The 21,068-nt window shown below is 57.7% G+C and overlaps 1 protein-coding gene across 1 annotated transcript; it reads left to right on the top strand.

The window, feature by feature from the left end:
- Positions 1–496: 496 nt before the first annotated feature.
- On the top strand, positions 497–17,566 carry MMP28 (matrix metallopeptidase 28). The gene is made up of 8 exons (XM_037401237.1): positions 497–598; positions 8,547–8,623; positions 9,286–9,449; positions 13,269–13,490; positions 14,144–14,389; positions 14,769–14,918; positions 15,447–15,614; positions 16,653–17,566. The coding sequence occupies exons 1-8, from the start codon at positions 497–499 to the stop codon at positions 17,045–17,047; spliced, it is 1,524 nt and encodes a 507-aa protein (XP_037257134.1). The 3' UTR covers positions 17,048–17,566.
- Positions 17,567–21,068: the final 3,502 nt, after the last annotated feature.

The following is a 21,068-nucleotide window of genomic DNA, read 5'->3' as shown; positions in this document are numbered from 1 at the left end:
TGCAGGGCTCGCTGTGCAGGGGGTCTCACTGTATGCGGGGTTGCTGTGTGGGGGTTCTCCCAGTGTGCGGGGGGGTCTCGCTGTGCACGGGTCTCCCTGTGTGCGGGACACTCGCTGTGCGCGGGGGGGTCTCGCTGTGCGCGGGGGGGTCTCACTGTGCGCGGGGGGGTCTCGCTGTGCGGGGAGGTCTCACAGTGCGCGGGGCACTGGCCGCGCGGGGTGTCTCGCTGTGCGGGGGGGGTCTCGCTGTGCGGGGGGGTCTCACAGTGCGCGGGGCACTGGCCGCGCGGGGTGTCTCGCTGTGCGGGGGGCGCCCCCGCCGCCCGCTGCTGCCGGCGGAGCCCAGCCCTCGGCCGGGGCCGGGGCGGGCCGGGGCCGCCCCCGGGGCCGGGGCGGGGAGAGGCGAGCCGGGGCCGGTGCCGCGGGGGCCGGTGCCGGCGGTGCGGGGCCGGGGCCGGGGCCGGGGCCGGTGCGAGCGGAGCGGCGCGCAGCCGGGATGGGGGCGCGGGCGGGCGGGGCGCTGCGGGCTGCCCTGGCGCTGGGGCTGCTGGCGGCCGCGCAGCCCGGCCCGGCCGCTCGCCACCGGCAGGAGGCGGAGGTAGGAGCGGCGGCGGGGGCGGGGGGGGCGCTGCCAGCGCCGGCGGGGGCTGTGCGCGTCCCCGACGGGCGCTGTGCGCGTCCCCGACGCGCGTTCGCACCGCAGGTGGATGTCCCTGGGTGCCTGCTGTGTGTGTCCACACGTGTGCCATGGGTGCTCTGTGCACCCACGTACGTGTGCTGTGGGTGCCCGATGTGTGGGTGCCTAATGTGCGTGCATCCGTGTCATGTGTGTGCTGTGCGTGCCCGTGGCGTGTGCATCCACGTGGGCACCTCCATGTGTGTGTCTTGGGTGCCTGTTGTATGTGTCCACACGTGTGCTGTGGGTGCCTGCAGCACGTGAATCCATGTATGTGTGCTGTGGGTGCCTAATGTACGTGCATCCACGTCATGTGTGTGCTGTGGGTGCTCATGGTGTGTGCACCCATGTGGATGCCTCCATGTGTGTCATGGGTGCCTGCTGTGTGTGTCCACACATGTGCTGTGGGTGCCTGCAGCATGCGCATCCATGTATGTGTGCTGTGGGTGCCCAACGTGTGGGTGCCTAATGTGTGCTTATCCATGTCATGTGTGTGCCGTGGGTGCCCGTGGCATGTGCATCCATGTGTGTGTGCTGTGGGTGCCTCCATGTGTGTGCCTCCATGCATCTGTGCACCGTGGGTGCCTGCTGTGTGTGTCTACACGTGTGCCGTGGGTGCCTGTGGCATGTGCACCCATGTATGTGTGCTGTGGGTGCCTGATGTATGTGTCCACATCCGTACCGTGGGTGCCTGTGGTGTGTGCATCCCCACCCGTGCTATGGGTGCTTGCCATATGTACATCCGCACACGTGCCGTGTGTGCCCGCAGCGTGCACATGGCACAGGCGTGTGCTGGTGGGCGGCGAGGGTGAGCCCAGCGTGCCAGCCGCGGCTTTGGGCCTGTGTACGCTGGTGCTGCACTGGTGCCAGCAGTGCATGTGTGGCACAGGCGTGCGGCCGTGCCTGCTGGAGATGGGCCCATGCCATAGGATTGCATTTGGAACGCTGAGGTGTGTCCCCGCGCGTGCTGTATGGGGAGCTGGGTCCCCACGGGTGACATACACCTGCAAACCCAGCCTTCCCTATTGCTCTGGTGACAGAAGCCTTGCACTGGGAAATCTTCCCATCTCCTGGCACATCAGGAGGGGACAAAAGCCAGTCCTTCCCCTCCCCTGCCTCTCGCCAGGGCTGTCTGCATCCCCTCTGTTTGCATTTCTTCTGTTTGTCCCCCTATCAGTGTCACACCATGCCACCATCCATTCCTGTTGGCTTTGGGAGGATGAGGTACGAGATTTGGCTTGTGCACAAAGGTTCGTGTTGTTTTTTTTTTTTCTTGTTTAGGCATCGATCCAGTGTATGTTTGCACAGATGCTTGATTTTTAAATCCCAGCGAGTCCTGGTGGATTAATTGGAATTTTTTATATGCTCTAAGATGAAAAGTGCATGTAAATGCTCAGAGGCTTGTTTTAATGTGCAGGCTTTTTGTGCCGGGAGGTGCTGTTTCGCAGAGGTGAGTTACACGTGTGCTTGTCCCAGTGTGCACAAACCTCACCCCCTCAGGTCACCTGGAGAAAAGTAAATCCGCAAGGATCTTAGTGCTCAGAAAATCAGTGATTTAAGATTCACTTGAAAAAAACCCCCTCAGCTCACTGGGGGCGAGAGCTTTAAAAGGTCTAGCCTGCCTTTTGATTCCTCAGTGGTGATTTCTGTGAACTTTTCCCTTGAAGCCTCAGAGCAAATCCCAGGATCGTGGCAGATCCCAGGCGAGGGGTGCTGGGCAAGCAACTTGCTTGTCTCCCTGCCTCAGTTTCCCCAGTGTGACATACTGTGTTGGCCAGGGACTTTGGGACAATATATACGATGGAAACGTGTAGAGACTGGGCTAAGAAACTTTGTCTAAATAAACTGAGCAGTTAATTTTGCTTTTAAGAGGAAGCTGAAATTCTCACATAACATCAGATAATTCTAGTTACTTGTGGCTTTCAGACCGCTGCCAGGCTTTGCTTCTAAAGCTTTTTTTTATTGCTTTTAAAATAGCCAAAGTTAGCAACAACGGGTTCTGTAAACTTAGATGCAAAAGTCTGAGAAAATGTACAGTTGTGTTATTTTCCTGCCTTGTGCCCTTGTTTTCACTGCATTTATATCAACTGCAGCTCAAAAAAAAAGGAGAAGGAAAGTTTAGAAATTTAATTTGAAACATTTGTGTGTTAAATCATCTTGTTATCTGCAGGTTCCAGATAGGAGAAGGTCTGATGCTAGATAGCACGTAGTTGGCAGAGCTGCTTTCTGGCTGTGCTGTGCTCAGGACAGCGGTTGGGGGTGTGTGGCAATGCCTGATCCTGGGGGGACGGTGTAAATATGTGGCACGTGAGACCTCACCCGTGCTGAGGTGGAGAGCGTGGCAGAGTGCTGGTGGTGCCGAGGAGAGAGGACGATGAAGTCCCTGCAGTGATGCATGTGAGAAGCTCCAAGTCTGTTGCAATGGGAAGAAAAATTGGGTAGAAATTTGAGAAAAGTAGGGAATGGAAATGGAGAGCGAGACTAAGGGACCAAGACATTCTGATTTTCGATTTTTCCCCCTCTGCTATCCTGCCCTCCTCCCTCCCTCTCTTGCAGCAGCACATGGCCTCTAATTTTTTCCCCTCGGCAACCCAAGGGCTCACATTTAGCACAGGCTCTGAGCTCTGTCTGTGCTGGGAAATGCTCCAGTGTCCAGGTGAGCTCCTTTATGGATGGGCAGTCAGCTGGGATGCTGGATGCTGAGCGCAGCCTGGCTAGAGCGAGGGTCTCTGGGTACCACCCAGCATGTGCTGGGGCTCAGGGGTCAGCTGGGACCCCTGCTTGCTCCTGGGGCACCCCCACATTTGTCCTCTGATTGAAATAAGAGGAAAAAAAAACACTTTCTGGGAAACATTCTTGCTGTTTAGCCTCAGCACGGCAGTGGAAGAAGTGGGGGAGAGGAGGAGGAATTACTCAGGTGCTGTCACCCCTGCGAGGCACTGCCGGGCTCGGTGTGGCCAAGGGGGAGCGTGGAAAAGCGAGTGGTTCCAAGGCAGCTGGTGGTCCCCTAGTGTGATTAACAACCCCGTGAGTCACCGCGGCGTGACCAGCCCTGCTTTCTTCACAGCTCTCCCCCAAACAATCCCCACTTGTTAACAGTGAAGCTGGCAGCGGGCACGTCGCCTTCCCCCCTGCTGCTCCGCATCCCGACGGAGGGTGAAGACCAAGTTTCCTTTCTCTCCTTAAACATGAAAGCCCAGCCAGTCTGCGTGACCGGACTGGTTTGTCAGCTGCTCTGGTATTCGCAGGGGAAGGTTTGGCCAAGCCCAGTGTTTTTCCCAAGTGCTTTGGGTGGCATTTGGGTGGCGCTGGCACTGCCGGAGCTGTGGCTGGGTGGTGCAGCCCATCAATGCCCAGGGCATGGGGTGCCGGGGCGAAGCGGTGGGCTGGTTGCAAATGCAGGAGTGAATTGCCACGATGGTTGATGCAATATTCCTCTATTTAATGCACAAGTGAGCAGAGCGACCTGCAGGCAGACAGCACCGAGCCCAACATGTTTCATGGCCTTCATTTCCTTTCAAGTGATGCGGTAGTTATTGTTGCTGTCCCATAGCATCCCTCTGATCCAGGGAGGCAGGGGGCTAGCTCCCATTCAGCATCTTGAAGATCTGGGTTACTGAAACCAGAAGGGGTTTTAGTTAGACTTGCTGCAGTCCTGGCTTGCTGCCCCTGCTTCTCCAGAAGGTCAAGTGTAAAAACTAAAGGAACCTGAAAGACGCTGGGCACAGCTCCACATCTTCGATGGCAAGTAGATAATTTGCTGCTAAAGTAGCTTTTTGGGAGGGTTAGGTGGGAGAGGAGATTCCTTCAGGACAGGATTAGGCACAGCGGGGGAGCGTCACAGCAACCAGACTGGGCTCAGGGTTTTAATCAGCCTCCGTCATTAACATGCAGAATTAGCTGACATTTTGCTGCCTTTTCAGCGGGAGGATAACCAAGCCCTGTGGTTGCTAATCTCCCTTCTTGTGTGTCTATATATATAATATTTATATAGATACTTATACACACACTTAAACAAAAGAGACATAAGGACTCTGCCTAAGGGTTTGCAACTGCAGGCAGGGATGCAGCTTAGGAAAGTGGGAACAAATGAACGTTTTTCAATGCCTTAACGTCTTCTGAAGGCAGCTCCAAGGCAGGCAGCGACCCGGTGGGCAGGAGGAGCTGCTACTTCTTCTGCGGCTGTGCCAAAATGTGCTCACGGGCCAGCTCTCCTTGTGTCTGTGCCGTGGGGGGCAACTGGCTGGAAAGTGGGAGTAGCTTCCCCCATGTCCATCTTGGTGGTGAAATGACGTAGGATGGAACCTGGGGCTGCTGGACACCAGGGCTGGGGACCTGCCTGCACTGGCTCACCAGGCTGCTGTCATTTCATGATTAAAAACAAAAGACCTTGGAGATGCAGCTTGCAGTTGGCATCCTCTGTAACCACAGCACAAAATGCCTGCCCACCCTTCGGCAGGATGGGATTGCTTCCTTCCACGGCCAGGGGATCGGGGGGAGAGATGGAGTTTGTATCCAGGCGGAGAAGAAGGGACCACAGTTGATGGGAGCCCAGTGCGAGGTTTCTCTGATGCTTAACTGGTGGAAGGATGCCAAAGCTGGGAGTTTGGAGGGAAGGGCAGGCGGAACCAGAGCCTGCTGTCTGCGCTGTTGTTATCCCAGTTTCCAGGGAGGGAGGTCTAATTGTGTTTGCTATTGGCTCTCTTCCACTCGAGATGCCTGTGGTCGAGGGCAAGGTGTTTCCTTGGCTTTAGCTCTCAAGCAGAGATGATTTCCAAGGTTGTAACCAGCTCCACATCAGAGCCCTGAGATGGGAAGGGCCCCTCCATCTCCCCCAGACTATCCTCCCGCTGTCCCTGCTGCAGCCCCAAAGGCTTTTCTCCCCCAACACCAGCTCCTGGGCAGCTAGATCTTTCCTCTTCTCCCTCCTGCATGCAGAGGGGGAGCTGGGCATATTTCATATTAATGTTCAGCTCTTGGTTTCCTGCTGTTTTTCGTTTCCCATTGTATAGAAAAGAGCATTTCCCCATCTGGGGCAGGAGGGAGGGAGTTTTCCCAGCACGGCCAGGCTTTGCATTGTAGCCTCTGGAGAGGTTTAAGGGGTTGATGCCAGTGTCCACCCTGCTCTGCCAGAGCCTGGCTGCTCTCTGGGGGTCGTGCAGGGCATGGGCAGTGCTGGAGTGGGTCCTGAGTGCTGCTTTGGGCACAAGGCACCATGGCATGGGGCTCTTGGGTTCCCTGTCACCCTGAAAATTCTCTGGTGCAGGGAACTCGGTATGCTCTGCAGTCTGATAAATGCCTCGCAGGGTGGAGGATCAGCACATCCCTCTCCTGTAGCTCTGTGTTCCCAAGGCTACTGTTACCTGGAGCTCACAATAACCATCTCTAGAAAATGTAATAAGATTTCTCCTGGTGGTTTTGCAGCCTGAGAGCTGGTGTCTGTGTGCAAGAACCTCAACGTGACACGGACCAGAAACTACAGGGGAACTGCCGCTTTGGCTGGACTTGCAAAGCTGTATGGGATCCGGATGGGAATGATAAAGCCAGTGGCCTGCATACGTTTTGTTGCTGCTCAAGAGCAGCTGCTGAGGTGGTGGTTGCCATTCTGCCATGCACCCTGGCTTGTCCGGATGGAGTTTCAAGCCTTTGTGAGATCATGGTGCGGGAAAAAACATTTTCATGCTTTAAGGATGGGTTTGTGTTAGGTTACAGGAGAGAAAACGGCTTCAAGCTGAAACAGTTTAGAGGCTGAGTGAAAGGAAAATTGTGGTAGAAAAGGTTTAGACTGTGCCATGATTTGAGACCTGGGACTTTCCGTCTGGGTGCGTTGTAGCTCACATTTATCTGCGATGATGTAACCGCTGGGGATTATCACCCTGCGTCTATATATGTAGCTGGCGATATTCTTATTCTGGAGGAAAACATTATAAAAACACAACCACAGAGAAGGAGGGCCAGATACCTTCTCCTCCCCAGATTCCTCTCTCAGGGCTACCAAACCTCCCTGCCACTTCATCCCCATGTGGCTCCCCCATCCCCACGTGGCTCCCCCATCCCTGTATCCTCCTTCCCCGCAGGCACATCCCGAGTTGCTGCTGTATTTTGCCTCCTGGTACTCGTGTAAAGGGGGGAGTTACCCCCGTGTGGCTGTGCAGGTGGCATGTCCCGGCTATACGTGTGGCTGTGCAGATGGCATATCCAGGCTATACGGTCCATGCTCGGGCAGAGCTGGTGTGGCTTTGCCTGGTGAACAAGCCGATGCTCCTGCTTACTGGCACGGCACTTACTCACGCCCAGTTTATCCTGACTCACTGGGTGTGCGGTGTCTGGGTGACTCTGGCCACGCTCAGGCTTCTACTGCTACAAGATGCTGCTACCTCCAGCCGAGGCAGGCAGCTGGTAGATGTGTTCGGTGAGAAACACAGCCACATTTTTTGGCTGGGGCTGGGTGAAGAGAGTGTCCTGACATGAAGCCGTGCTGGTCCTCGCTGTGCTGCAGCTGGAGGGGGACCCTCTGGGTAGAAGGGGTGTAAAGCAGGAGGTCAAACTCAGTGGCTGGAGGAGATGAGTTGTGGGAGGGGGACAGGGAAGGCTTGCGAAGCGGTAAGCAACAGGCAGGGAGCATGTGGAAGGTGCCAGCCCTGCCTGCAGGGAGGTACTGGGTGCAGAGGGTGATGTGGGTGGGGGATGACGTGAAAATGACTCTTAACGGTGACAGGAGGAGGAGAGGGAGAGGCCCTGGCTCTCTCCAGGGCTGCCATATCCAGAAACTATTCCCTCTTCCCACCAGGCAACTGGGAGAGTGTGGCCGGCTCACTGTCGCCGTGCCCAGGGAGGGATGCTGCCACCAGCGCGGGGACATGGTGGGGGACCGAACTGCCACCAAAGGTGGGCACTCAGGAGTGGCATTGGGTGCAGGTTAACACCAGCCCCCCATCTTTTCCCCACCCCGAGATGAGCAGGGAGGGAAGTGGCTTTAAAAACACACGTTTTTGCAGCAGGCAGCAGCGTGCTGTCCTGGGGCAGCCCGTGGCATCCCTGATGCTCAGCCCACCTCTCCTCTGGGATGTGGGAAATGAAGCAGACGCTTTCACTTTTTATTCCTCATTACTTTAAGTCCTATTCTGTTGCTCTAACAGGATGCTGGGCGGCTTGTTTGTCTCCTGCAGACATCCCCGGCGGCGGGGAAGGCGGGTGTGGAGCATTCCTGCGACCGTGGCTATTAACTTCTCCGAAAGCTGGGGGCACAGGCTGAGCAGAGGGAAGCCGTTTATTTTCTTTAACGTGCAATTTTATGTGTTGGAGCAAGTTCAGAGCGACAGTCTCCGTCCATGTAAATGGCTGATAAGAAGAAGAATGGTTTGGCAGAGCAGATTGCCCCTGGAGTGTCTCCGCTTTGCGGCAGCACATCCTGTGTGGGGATGGGGGGAGGCTGCAGCCTGACCCCATCTCACCCCACCCTACTTGTGTCCACAGCGCTTTAGCCTTTATTTTAATCCTGGTGTTGAGCTGAGTTGATTGGAGCTGCGGGTTTGGTAGCCTGTGGCTGCAGACGACATGGCAGCGGGTTTTTTTTGATCTGTTGACAGCAATGTTTCCCCCTCTGCCTCCATCGTGTCATGGCCAGAAACCCAAGAGCCATCGAAAACGATGGGGAGGACACTCAGAGAAACCTCTATGAGTGCAGGAGGTGCAGCTGCTTGAGCTCCAGAAGTCTCAGGAAAAAAAATAACTGGCCATTTCTGCACAGCCCCAGCTTTGCAGCACCATTTCCCATCACATCTCCTTTTTCTCTGCCCCCTCCCAAGCCAACACGTGCAAATGCCTGCCCGTGCTCTGAGCTGTGCCTCTCCTCTGTCTCTTCTTGCAGCTTTTCCTGGAGAAATACGGCTACTTCGGCGAGCCAGGGACCGAACACAGCCCCACCGAGTTCATGGAGGCGGTGAGGTATGAGCCTTTTATTTAAAACTGCAACAGAAATGCAGCAACTCCAGCTGCGTGGATGCTGCCAGCTCTTGGAGGGTCCTTTTGCAGCCGGGAGGTCTTTCTGCAGCCAGGGGCTCCCTCTCACACGGTCTGATGATAAAGCACAACCAGTCCTTTTTGGAAGCACCAGTCCATACCCTGCTCCCGCAGCTGGATGCTGGCAGCTGGTGCCTCGCTGCGCTGCTTTATTTGCCTTTTATGGCCCGGTGCTCCCTTACAATAATATCTGCGTCGAGGCCGAGGTTGGGGGTGGCTGGGAGATGCGAGGGGGCCGAGCTGACAGCCCCTGCTCGGACATCGCCTGGCGGGATCACATTGGCTCTGGGAGCATCCCTGACCCTATGCAAAGTCAAATGTAAAGTCAAACAACTGGGGTTAAAAACTGGAAAAGGCATTTTTTAGGCTCCCCTGTCTGCTTTTGCCCTGCTAGGAGATGGCTCACTGGCCAGATGTGGTTGCAGAGCCAAATCCTGCTTGTTTTCCCACCTGAATGCATTCCGGTTGGGGGGCATGAAGCTCGCTGGGTGAAAACCCTGGCTCAGGTCAAACACCCAGCACTAACCTAACCATCCCCCCCCGGGGGGGTCCAGGTGTGGGTGCTGATGTCTCCCTTCCTTTCGCAGGGATTTCCAGCGGGTGACCCACCTCCCGCTCAGCGGGGTCCTGGATGCCCCCACGCTCCATCAGATGGCTCTGCCGCGGTGCGGCACGGGCGACAGGGAGAGCCGCGCTGCCTGGGCACACCGGGCATCTGCCGCCCGGCGCCGCAGGCGCACCACGCAGCACGGTGAGCACTGGCACTGGGGGGGTCCCGGTGGGCTTTGGGCTTCTGGGGTGCTGACAGTCCAACTCTTCCATCCTGTAATGGGACTCGTGGAGATGCTGCTGTGGAAGGGAGGGGCATCCCCACTGACACAGCATCCATCCCGGGACCCGCCTGGGCTTTGCACTGCTTTATTTTTAAACCTTTTTATTTTTAGTTGTTCTGTATGGCTTGATGTCAGTAATGATTAGAGAGATGCAACTCCACTGGTAGGGAAATTCAGCTCTCCGGGGTGGTTTTACTGTTGTTGAGGGAGCCAGGACATCTCCCAGGGAGCTATCAAGTCACCGTGGCCCCAGACACAGCTGTGGTGGCATGATCCGAAGGGCAGGGGCTGGCACACAGTGAAGTTATCTTCAGGCTCTGCTGGGCTTGAAGACTTCTAATGGGTGTTAGTCACCCAGCAGTTACCCCAAAACCTGTTGGTGCTGGGCTTCCTGGCCACAGGGAATTGTTTCACCCATGTTAAGGGGTTTAACTGTGCTCCGAGCAACCTCTCTTGCTCCTGTGTGTCCAGGATTGGGCCTCTTGTCTCTCATGAGCTGCCTCCTGGGCTTGCGGATGAGTAACTGGATTCCTAGAGAGCAAGAGGGCTGGGGCCAGCTGTGCTTAGGACATGGGAAAAATGAAGGCGAGATTAAGAAAGGGCTCTGTGCCTTGTCAGGCTGTCTCTACATCTGGCAGGGCTGGCGATGGATGGCCCCAGGAGACAGCCCCCTCATCCTCGTCCTGCCTCTGGCTTTCCTTCCAAAACCCTGACAGGCATCGCCCCTGCATCGCCCTCCCAGGCAGGGGGTCTGCCGTGCCCGGGACAGGAGGGCAATGTGGCAGAGCCGGGCAGGGCATACAGCAGGCGATGGGCAAGCAGCCTGCGCCCTGGGGCTCCTTTCTGGGAATCACAGTCCGTGGGTGGGTGGCAAGAGATGGGAAGGGCTCTGTGTGGCACCGGTTATTGCTCCGGTGTTCTGGTGCCAGCAGATCCCCCACGGCGGCAGGCTGGGGTGCAGCTGGCTGCAGCCCCAGCAGGCAGCAGGGATGGGAGCAACGCCGAATGGGTGCCCGCAGGCTGGAGGGGAGGCAGTGGGTGCCCACACAGCTGGCAGCACCAGCCAGGAAGGCTGGAGGCTCTGTACGAAGTTGGCTGTTTATCCTGCTTGAAGCAGGAAGCCGCTGCAGCTGAGCCAGCAAAGCGTGCTGCCATCCACCCCTCTCCCAGCAGGATCCTCACCGGGCACCCACTGTGTCCATCATCCCGCCAGCACGTGGGCAAACCCAGCCCGGGGTGAGCTTTGGCTCCCAGCTGGGTCAGCCCGGTGGTGGTGGCCAGCGGGGCTGAGGAGGGGGTCCGTCTGTGTGAGACGGGGTCCTGCGTGTCTGCCCCACTCTGCGCCTCCAAACAAAGCCCTCTGCAGGGGAAAAAACCCTAGGCTTTCTGCTCTCCGGGAAGCTCTGGGGACAGGTCCTGTTTGGAAATCGAGGTTTGCAGTGGAGGGTGCCGGGAAGAGGACTTTCTTCTAGCTGCCTTGCTGGGCTTTACCAGGCACTGGAGCTGGCTGGGAGCTCTGCTGACCAGCAGGTCCTCAGCCAGATGGCATGTCAGGCAGCCGGCATCCTGGATTCCCGTGGGGAGCTCCCTGCCTGTGATTGTCCTGGGCTCAATGGCTGCGTGTGGCACCCAGCCCTCCTCTCCCCAAGAGCCAGCCACATGAGCCTCACCCAGCCTTGCCTGCCAGTGCCATCCCTCCCTCTCCGGTGCGAGATGCTCTGGCCGGAGCCTTCTGCCCTGGTCTGCTGGTGCCATCCCTCCCTCTCCGGTGGGAGATGGTCTGTCCTTGTGGAGGGAAGGATAGGATGCCAGGGCTTTATCATAGGGCTGCAGCCATCCAGGCAGGTATTTAGCGTTTGCCACGCAGGGTTTGTCCTGGCTGGTGGAAAGCGCAGCCGTGTCCCTTTTTAGTTGGAGGCTGCCGTTGCGCTGATGAGCAGAAGGAACTGAATCTGCCCCCAGGATTAGGGACCAGCTGGCCCAGAGCCTTCCCTGCCATGGGCTGCTCGGAAACTGGGGGAAGGACACAGAGCTGGGATGGGATGTCCACCAGGCTTGGCAAGCAGCTTGGCTCAGACCCACAGCAGCAAGCCCCAGCGTGCTACCAGCTCTGTTCCCCCTGTTTCCCCGCACATCTGGAGCCGGTGCAGGTGATCGAGGTCTGTTGCTCCCACGCCTTGGCACTGGCTCTGACACCCTCATCTCCCCAGCATGGCCCCTTGGCTTCTTCCCCACTCCTGGATGCCCCTGGCTAGATGTAATTGCGGCACTCCAGGGTCCCTGCAGCTGCGAGGGGTGCTGGAGGAGGAGGAGGGGGCTGTGATGCTGTGCACCAGCTGCAGGAACACACAGCTTTGCGCTCCTGCTTGGTGGGAGGAGGGTGGGGAGCTTAGTGGGATCTCTCAGGCTTGTCCCCTTCATCACTGTCACCATCTTCCCTGTTGGCAGTGGGGCTTTGTTTCCCTTGAAAAAGCTTTTGAAGAAGCTATGGGCAGTGGGATTCTCAGTGCTGGTAAAATGATACTTTTAAATTGAACAGTGAGCGATGGTTTGTCCCCTCTGGGATATCCTTCCCTGGCTAGGCTTCCAGGCAACAACTTCTGCAGGTCGAAGAGGTCAGGATGCCTTTAAAAAGGGTGAAAAGACAGGCCTGCCACTGGGGAGCTGGCCTCTTCTTCCTTGCCTTGGCTTAGTATCTGCTGTGTCCAAATTACACGTACAGGGGGGAAAAGGGAAAGGATCCCTTACAAACCCAGGACAGGCTGGGACTCAGGGAGGGAGATCGGGGGAGACAGGGAGGAGCCCCCTCTCGCCAGGGGAGCTTTGGGTGCTGGGGAGCCGCAGCCCTGCACTCACGGCTGCCGTGGCCCCCTGGGTTTGGTGTCCCTGCAGCATCTGGGCATGTTGCAGAAGGTGCAGAGGCGCCGCAGGGCTTGGCTGCAGCTCCTCCTGGTAGAAGCAGGCACTTTCCCTCCCTGCCTGTGCTTGCTGGCCAGCTGGATGAAGCCCTGGCTGTCTCTGGGCCTGTGATGGAGATCAGCATCTGCTGCTATGGCACTCGGTACCATTCCTTCCTGGAGATGCATTTCAAACCCGACTGCTCTCTCCTTGAGGATCGGTTCTTTTTTCCCTGTGGCTGGTGCCCAGCTCTTGGCAGATCTGCCTTAACCGGGCTGCAATCCTGCATCCCCCATCCCTGCAGTGCTTCAGTGCCCCCAGGGTGCTGCCCAGAGCCTTTCCCACTCCTTTTGCCTTTAGGCCACTTGTTTTCAGAGGTGGCTTTGCTTTGTTTCCAAGTGAGCGGGTCCTTGGGCTGCATCTTCTTCTGGGCATGAAGCTGGCATCAGGCAGGAGACCTGCAGGTCAGGGACCCATGCTGGATTTGGCCCTGGAAAGCATGAGGCGAGCCAGAGGGTTCGAACTGGGTGCCCCAGCTTCTTCTCTCCTCAGACAGGTTTTGGCCCCCCCGGTAGGGTTTGATTGCAGCTCCAGCCTTGGGAAATAGTGGGATCTAGTGGTGGCACCTTCAGAGGGATTTCATGGGTCAGATCCTGCTGCTGGTGCAGGGTGCCGAGGCTGCTGGTGGGACAGGTGGGTTGACTTTCAGCTTCAACTTGGGAAAGCCATGACGTTTCCCAGCACCAGGAAGCTTTCTTCTACCCAGGCAGCCCCTGGTGGAAGGACAAGTCCAAGTCCCCATCGCCATGCTGAGCTTGCCTCTCTTGCCTCTCTTGCAGGTGGGAGGTGGTACAAGCGGCACCTGATGTACCGAGTGGTGAACTGGCCGTCCTACCTGCCGCAGCACGAGGTGCGCCTGGCCGTGAAAGCTGCCTTCGAGCTCTGGAGCAACGTGTCCTCGCTGGTGTTCTGGGAGGCGCGGGATGGCCCGGCTGACATCCGCCTGACCTTCTTCCATGGGGACCACAATGATGGACTCAACAATGCCTTCGATGGACCAGGTGCTGGTCGCTTGCCCCTCGTAAGCTTCTCTTTTACAACGTGGGCTCTTCCCTGGCAGGGAGGAGGGCTGGGGCAGTGATGGGCTAGGGGGTGGTGGAGGCAAGGCTCTGCCCCAGCAGTCCCTCTAACCCAGTTTGCACCAGTTTGCTTTCTGATTTGGGGTCCTTACTCCCAACTTAGCAATGGAGGTCTGCTGGTGAGGCAGCTGAGATCTCCACTCATTTGGGATCATGCTGGTGGCCTTCAAGGAGCCCTCCTCACCCTGGTGGCATCCACCAGCCCTGAGCTTATTCCTTCCAGCTGAGCCTTTCTGCTTATCCGCTGTCAGATGAGCCCATGTTTTCTTGCTTCTTGAGCCTTTGCCTGGCATGGGTCACTGCGGTGGCTTCAGTCCCTGGCCCGAGCTCAGCAAGAAAACAAATGCATGAACCACAGTGCAACCCCGTGTGCTCAGGAGCAGGAGGCAGAACTGGTTTGGGTTGTACCTGCTGCAGGAAATGGTTGTGGGGAGCTGCTGTTCTTTCTCAGGAGGCCTCCCAAATTGCTAACGTTGATGCGTATTTAAGCAAACCAGAGCTGCATGTGGCCCCCTGCTCCTTGTGGCTGAGGTCTTCTCCTGTCCCGTGGTCCCTGATGGCTCTCATGTCCCCAGGAGGTGCCTTGGCTCATGCCTTCTTCCCCCGGCGTGGAGAAGCCCACTTCGACAGTGCCGAGCGCTGGTCCCTCCGCAGCGGCAAAGGGCGCAACCTCTTCATCGTGGTGGCCCACGAGGTCGGCCACACGTTGGGGCTGGAGCACTCCCCCGTGAAGAGTGCCCTGATGTCTCCCTACTACAAGAAGCTTAGCAAGGATTTTGTCCTCAGTTGGGATGACATCTTGGCTGTCCAGAACTTGTACGGTGAGCCTGGCTTCTCTGAGCATCCCTCAGTTCCTCCAGGGTTGTTCCCTCTCCTGCAAGGGGAGAGGTCTACGTGGAAGGGGCACGGTGGGGATGAGCCCCATCCCTTTGTGGCAGGGGAGGGAGGTGTGGTAGGGCATGTGGGATGGGTACCAGGTCCTGCAGGGCCGGGAAGGCTGGACTTGCTGCCTGCTTGTTTGCAACCAGGGAAACACTGGTGCATGTTTTCTGGGGGGGGGTATCAAAGCATCTTTGCCACCACCATATAGAGGGGGACAGGAATCAGAGAGTGGGACAAGGAGCGTTTGGAGCCCTGGGATGGCTCCACAGCCATTTCCCTGCCCCTTCTCCATGTCTTACCACCCCTTGCTCCATCCAGGGAAGCCCTCCAAGGGCTCGGCCATCCAGCTTCCGGGAAGGGTCTTCACTCACTTCCAGGACTGGAGCACAGACCTTTACAGCAGGGAGCGGCAGCAGAGGAGCCTCAGCACCTACTACTGCCACTCCTTCTTCGACGCCATAACCACTGGTGGGTGTTGGCAGGTGCAGCCCTCTCCCAAAACACACCCCCCTACCCCTTGCCCCAGCGCTGCAGCCTGTTTCTGCTCTGATAAACTCCGGTGGTGGGAAAGGGGGGTTTGGCTGGTCCACAGCCCCCATCCGTGCTCCTGGGACTGGTGGCATCATTGATGCACATCGCTGCCACAGAGCAGAGTGCATCTTGAGGACACAGGGACGGCTTGGTGAGTTAGGAGTGGGGAAAACATCCTAAAATTTGGGCCAGGGTGAGGCTTATTTGCTGCAGGAGCTCAACCGTGGAAGACAAGCCTTGAGCAGGAGCTGTGGTCAGCTCATATCCTCTCCAGGCTGGAGTGGAGGCAATGAATTACGAAAGCTGAGGGGTGGCTGGAAAGGCAGAAGGGAGCATCCAGATCCCCAGCATCCCCAAAGCACCGCAGAGCTGCACGGGGAGGAGCGGGCGACCAGGGAGCGGCGGCTGGGAGGTGGGATGAGGTTTCTCACCCAGGATCCCCTCACCCCTCCCTCTGCCTCGCAGATGCGGATCACAACCTCTACATCTTCAAGGGCAGCCACTACTGGGTGGTGCCAGCGAGCGGCAATGCCAGCCACCCCCAGCCCCTGCAGACACGCTGGTCTGGCCTCCCCGCCGGCATCGACGCCTGTGCCTGGTCCCAGCTCAGCGGCAAGTTTTACTTCTTCAAAGGTAGGTGAGGCAGGGGCAGGAGAGCTGCCCCCGGGGCTGCCGCTGCTCCTGCCTGCCCATCTGGCTGTCTGGGTCTGGCTGGACACCTTCTTCTGCCCAAGTCCCCTGTCCCCTCCCGCTGGTCCCCTCCCAGTGCAGAACTGGGGCACCACTGGGTGCTCCCTTCGTGCCTCAGTTTCCCCATTAGTCCATTCAGCAGCGTTCACCTCTGTTTAAAAACAAAACCAGATGCACCAAACCCTTTGGGATCTGGGGGAGAAAACGCTCCACAAAGACGCGTGGCCACAGGGGAGCTGAGTGCAGCATTTTCAGGGTACGCACGGTTCCCTGTGCCGTGCCGGCGGCCAAGCTGCCACGGGGAGCTGAGATGCCACCCCCAAGCTGCCCGTGCCGCAGCTGGCCGGGGAGAGGAAGGTCAAACCAGGCAGCCCGGCTGCCAAGGTCAGCCCCAGTTTTGAATGGAACCCAGTTGCTGGCTCTTCAGAAAGGGGGCTTTGTTGCTGGGGCTGGGTGACAGCCAAAAGCCCCTCTCCCTCGTCCGCTCCCTCCCTCCCTGGGGCTGGGTCAGGCTGCGGCTGGTGAGCAGAAAGGAGCTTTTGTCTGCCTGCTTTGTGGGGACAGGGTGGCTGCGGGGACAGCCGAGTGCTCGCCCCCCATAGCGATTTCTGCTGCTGTGGTCTGGCTTGTCCGGGTCCACATGGGGTCTGGGTCCGTCGGTCCCGCTCACTGTGCAGGAGCAGGGGGAAGGTTTGCAAGGCAGCAGCATGAGCCTAGTGGCTGTCACCTTGCTCTGTCCCTGCCAGTCCCTTTCAATGCCTTCAAGCCCTTGAACTACTGTGCCTCAGTTTCCCCCCCAAGCCCAGTCCATGGGGCAGCCCCACAGTGGTGCTGGTTGGGTCACCAACGAGACGGATGTCAGGGATGCGTATCAAGCTGCAAGACTGGCCCTGTGGCTGACTCCTTCCACGTCTCCTGGAGCTGGTCCTGCGATGGACCCCGTGGGGGTGGGCTCTAACCCCTCTCCCCGGCTCTCCCCAGGTGGCCGATGCTGGTGCTACAGGGGCTCCACCCTGGAGGCAGGGTTCCCCCAGAAATGCAGCGCCCGTGGCCTCCCACGACACCCCGACACCGCGCTCTACTTCCAGCAGCTCCGGCGCCTGGTCCTCTTCAAAGGACCCAAGTACTTCGTGGCGGGCGAGGAGACCCTTGGCGTGGAGCCCTACTACCCTCGCAGCCTGCGGGACTGGCAGGGCTTGCCCCCCGGCACAGCCGGCGCTCTCACCCACCGTGACGGCTTCGTCTACTTCTTCAGGGATGACCAGTACTGGCAATTCGACCAGATCAAACTGCGAGTGGTGGCCACCGGCAAATGGGCCACCCAGCTACCCTGGATGGGCTGCTGGGATGCCAACGATGGGCAGATCCTCTTATGAGCGAGCGTGCCGGGACAAAACGGGGGTCTGACCCCCATCGTGCCTGACGCTGCCCAGATCCCTCTTTATTTGACTCTTGATTCCCACCTGGGGACGGTTTGGCAGGGACTAGCAGCTCGGCGCTGCCTGCTGGCGGCTGGAGCAGTGGGATGCTGGAGCGGTGCCCCGACGCAGCAGGGATGCAGCTGGGATGGGGCAGCCAGCAGCAGGTCCGCCACGGCCAGGCAGGCTGGAGGCTTCAGGAGACAATATTTTTAAAAAAAAAAGACGACGAAAAAAGGAATAAGCCATGGAGACTGCAAACACACCTGTTTCTGTTAACGTTCTGGATATTGTTACGCGTTCTTTTTTCAAAAAATGGGATTTGTTGATACTTCAGCTGCCATCTTCCTGCGATCAGGCAGAGAAGTGCCACACCGTTGCTTCGTTTGGGGCTTGGGTGGTTTTAAATAAGAGACTGAGAATGTTTCCTGGTTAAAACAAAAGAGACATTTGAACAAAAATACGGGTTCGTGCTGAGCTTTGCTACTGCTGTGTGTGCAGAGCCCCAGCTCCTGCCTCGTCTCCTCCTGTGCTCCACGGATGGAGGGTGGGCACCTGGACCACGAGCCCATCCCTGCGGGTTCTTCGTTGGGCTGTGTCCGCGTCCCAGCTCTCTGGTGGGGCACCCGCTGGAGACACCACACCGTGGGGTTCCTGGGGAGAAAGCAGAGCGTTTTGGTGTAGGAGCCTTTTTGGGGTGAAGGCAGCGAGAATTGCAGCTGAGGTGCTGGCCCTGGCACCATGCAGCGCGCAGGCAGCAGGCGCATTGCAGCTTGGCTTGGGTTTGGGATGGCTGGGTGGGTTCTCTGATGTCTGATAAGGGTTGTGCTCACCTGGCAGCCTTTCTTGTGTGCAGAGAAAGTGTCTGTGTCCCTCTGCTCTGTCTCTGCAAGAGGTGGGATCAATATATTTTTGAGTCCCGTGCCCCTCTGCCGCAGTTGCATGAGCAGGGTTGGCAGATTGGTGGGGGAGGAGGGGAAGAGGCGAGGGTGTGCAGGACAGACGGACATGTCCATGCATGCAGGCTCACGAGGACAGCTCGGCTGCATATTCCTCATTCCTTTCCCAAAGCGGACTCCCCACCTGGAAATGCCGCTGGCTCCTGTGCACTGAGTCACCGGTCACGTCTGCAAAGGGCCATCATCCCCACAGCCGGTGGGGGAGTGTTGGGTCCCCAGGGCTTGAATTCAGTGGCAGCAAATGCAACCAGGGCAACCAACTTACTTAAAATGTCCTTTGATGTGAGAGACTTGGGGGTTTTCAGCGTGCTGGGGTTGTACACAGGTCGGGGGCTGCTTTGCTGATGGTTCTCCCAGGACTCAGACCCCAGCACTGGGTGTTGGGTTGGTGGCTTTGGCACCGGGCTGTGGCCGGTCCTGCTGTGCCAGGGTGCCGTGTTGGGATGCCCTGTTGGGGTGCTGGGCAGGGTGCTGTGTTGGGATGCCAAGTTGGTGTGCCCTCCCGATGCCAGCAGCTTCAAGGACTCTTTTTCTTCAGCGCCGCATCCTCCACTTGCCATCGCCCACCCTAGATCTTCCCTGCAGAAGCAGCAGGAGCTGGGCTTGCCCAGGCAGGGTGTCAGGGTTGTTCTTCCCGAGGACTTTAGGTGCTGCCAGATGTCAGCTGAGATGTGGATTTGGCAGGACAGAGAGCTAACACAAGCAGTTCTGTTCATTCTCTGTGATGTTTGTGAGAGAATCCTTCCTGCGCAGACACAGACGTGGGCACTTCATCTGCTCATGGCTTAAATCTCAGGGGACCTTCAGTGTTGCCAGAGAGACGGGACCACACCATTTTTATTTGGAATTGAGTGATAAGAAAGCGACATCACTTGCAGGGAGTCCCAAGGGCTTGGAGACTTGATGGCAAATAAAATTTACCTCTGGATAAGCAGCACTGGGATTTCTGCTTCTTTGCACGTCACACTTTGGTATAATTTTTAAATTTTTAAAGCCAGTCTCCTGTTCCCTGAAAGGGCTTTGTTTAAGATGCATTTCTGTGTTTGGGGCTGGAGTGGGCATTGCTGTATTTGGCCTCAGCTTTTATGCTTGCTGGATCAAATGGAGGGAATGGATCCCACTGAAAGCTCACTGATGGGTGATGAAAACATGGAAACTCTTCCCTGCTTCATCCCAAATTACTGAGGATTTCTCCATACCTTGGGATGTGTTAATAGCTGGGTTTTTTCCAGGGTGAATTCATGCTGATGGGAGCCCTCCAGGTCTCCCCCGTCGCCCCAGTCCATCGTGATGTGTGTGATGGTGTGTCCTTACCTCCCGTGGACAGGCAGCACCCTGAAACTTTCCCTGCTGCTCCTGTTGGCTTTGCTTCATGTTGTGACATGCCAGGGCGTCCTGCCTGTGCTGCCTGTCAGGCAGGCAGCGTTCTGCCTGCAGGGAGGATTTGCTGGCCAGTGCAGGCAGTGTCAGTGTCTGCAGAGACGCTCCTGCCTCTGCCCTCGCTCACGTCTCCTGCCTGGAGCTGCATCTCTCCAGCTCCCTTGGCTGCCTCTGGGCATGGGATCTGCAGCGTGATGGCGAGACTGGTGTGATGGGTGTGATTGGGGGGGTTGGTGGGAAAGGCTGGCACTGGACAAGGTCTTGCTGTCAAGGTGTGCGCTCGGGGTGTTGGACAGGGTCAGAAGAGCAGCGTGGCTTCTCCATCTACTGCTTTTTGGGGACAGGAGGATTTATGGGTCTGCCTGGGGTACAGGGGTCCTGCGCACCTGCAGCTCTGCTGAGAAGCAGCAGGTCGTTATCCCCTTTTGTGTCTGCTTAGGAGAGAGCCAGGGATCCCTTCTGCCGTGGGGCTGGAGGCTGAGGATGGGACAACCTCAAATCCTCTCCCGGTTTTGGATTTTCTTTCTCCTCCCTTGCTGGCCGTGTGTTTCCTGGAGCTGCATGCAGTTGCGACGCCTTGGGGGTCACGGGTGATGCTGCCAGGGCTGGGGGTGAGCATGGTGTTGCTGGCAGAGATGGGGTGACTCTGCTGCATCACCTGCACCCCACAAACGTGGGAGAACCTGGGGGAAGTCGACTCACACCCTGAGCCGTGTGATCGGTCCCACTGGATGCTCTGGCTGAAAATCCTGCTTCACAAGGGTCCTTTTCTCCTGCTGTGCTCCCTGGCAGGGCATGCCAGGCACGGACTCCTCCAGCCAGCCTGCCGCACATTCCCCAGCCCGGGGGAATAGCTGGGATTCTTGCATTTCCTCCCCCAGAATGACACCGGCTGGACAGTGATCTATAGTGAGCATCAGCAGCTGGCTCCAGGAGGAGGGCAGGGTCCCCTGACACAGCAAGAAGCCCCCCATGCCCACAGAAGACTCTGTTTCAGTCCCAAGGTGCAAGCACGTCCCTGGTAGATTTGCTTTGTGCAGCAGTACCTGGGTGCTGGGGCAGCTCTGCAAGCCCTGGGTTAGGGAGGGAGCCTCCAACATTCCCAGCAGTGCCCACTCGACCATGTAGTTGTTTTCTTAAAGCCCCAGCTCCTGGAGTCACACCATCCCTGGAGGAGCTCAGCTTTTGCCAAAGACCTTGCTGTCAGGGGCAATTGGGAAGAAGTTTGCAAGGGAGCACAGTGCAGAGAAACCCCAAAGGTGGGCATGCAAATAACCCCCCTCGTGCTTATTTTATTTTTTTTTTTCAGAACAGGGTTTGAGGAAGAGGACTGGTGGAGTTGGACTGCGATTTGCAGGTAGAGCCACTGCATTTCCTTGGAGCTTGGGCTGAGCCCCGACACACCGCAGGGCTTCCCAGCTCCCACTGAGGGGTGGGACAAGCCCTGGAGCAAAGGGGGGTCCCAGAGAGCTGGGTCGTTGCGGGGACCTGCTCTGACCCCCAGCCTTTGGAGGTGACAAAGACCCACCTGTCCCCTGCAGCAGGATCAAGGGATGAGACTGGGTTCAAGTGTAGGGATTTATGCCCCGACATGAGCAACCACCAGCATTTTTACGAGGAGGTGAAATGATGAGTAAGTG

Source organism: Falco rusticolus, chromosome 1 (genome assembly GCF_015220075.1).
Source record: "Falco rusticolus isolate bFalRus1 chromosome 1, bFalRus1.pri, whole genome shotgun sequence".
NCBI classification, from domain to species: domain Eukaryota; kingdom Metazoa; phylum Chordata; class Aves; order Falconiformes; family Falconidae; genus Falco; species Falco rusticolus.
The sequence above is the reverse complement of the archived record's forward strand: the minus strand, read 5'-3'. Positions and strand labels throughout refer to the sequence as shown.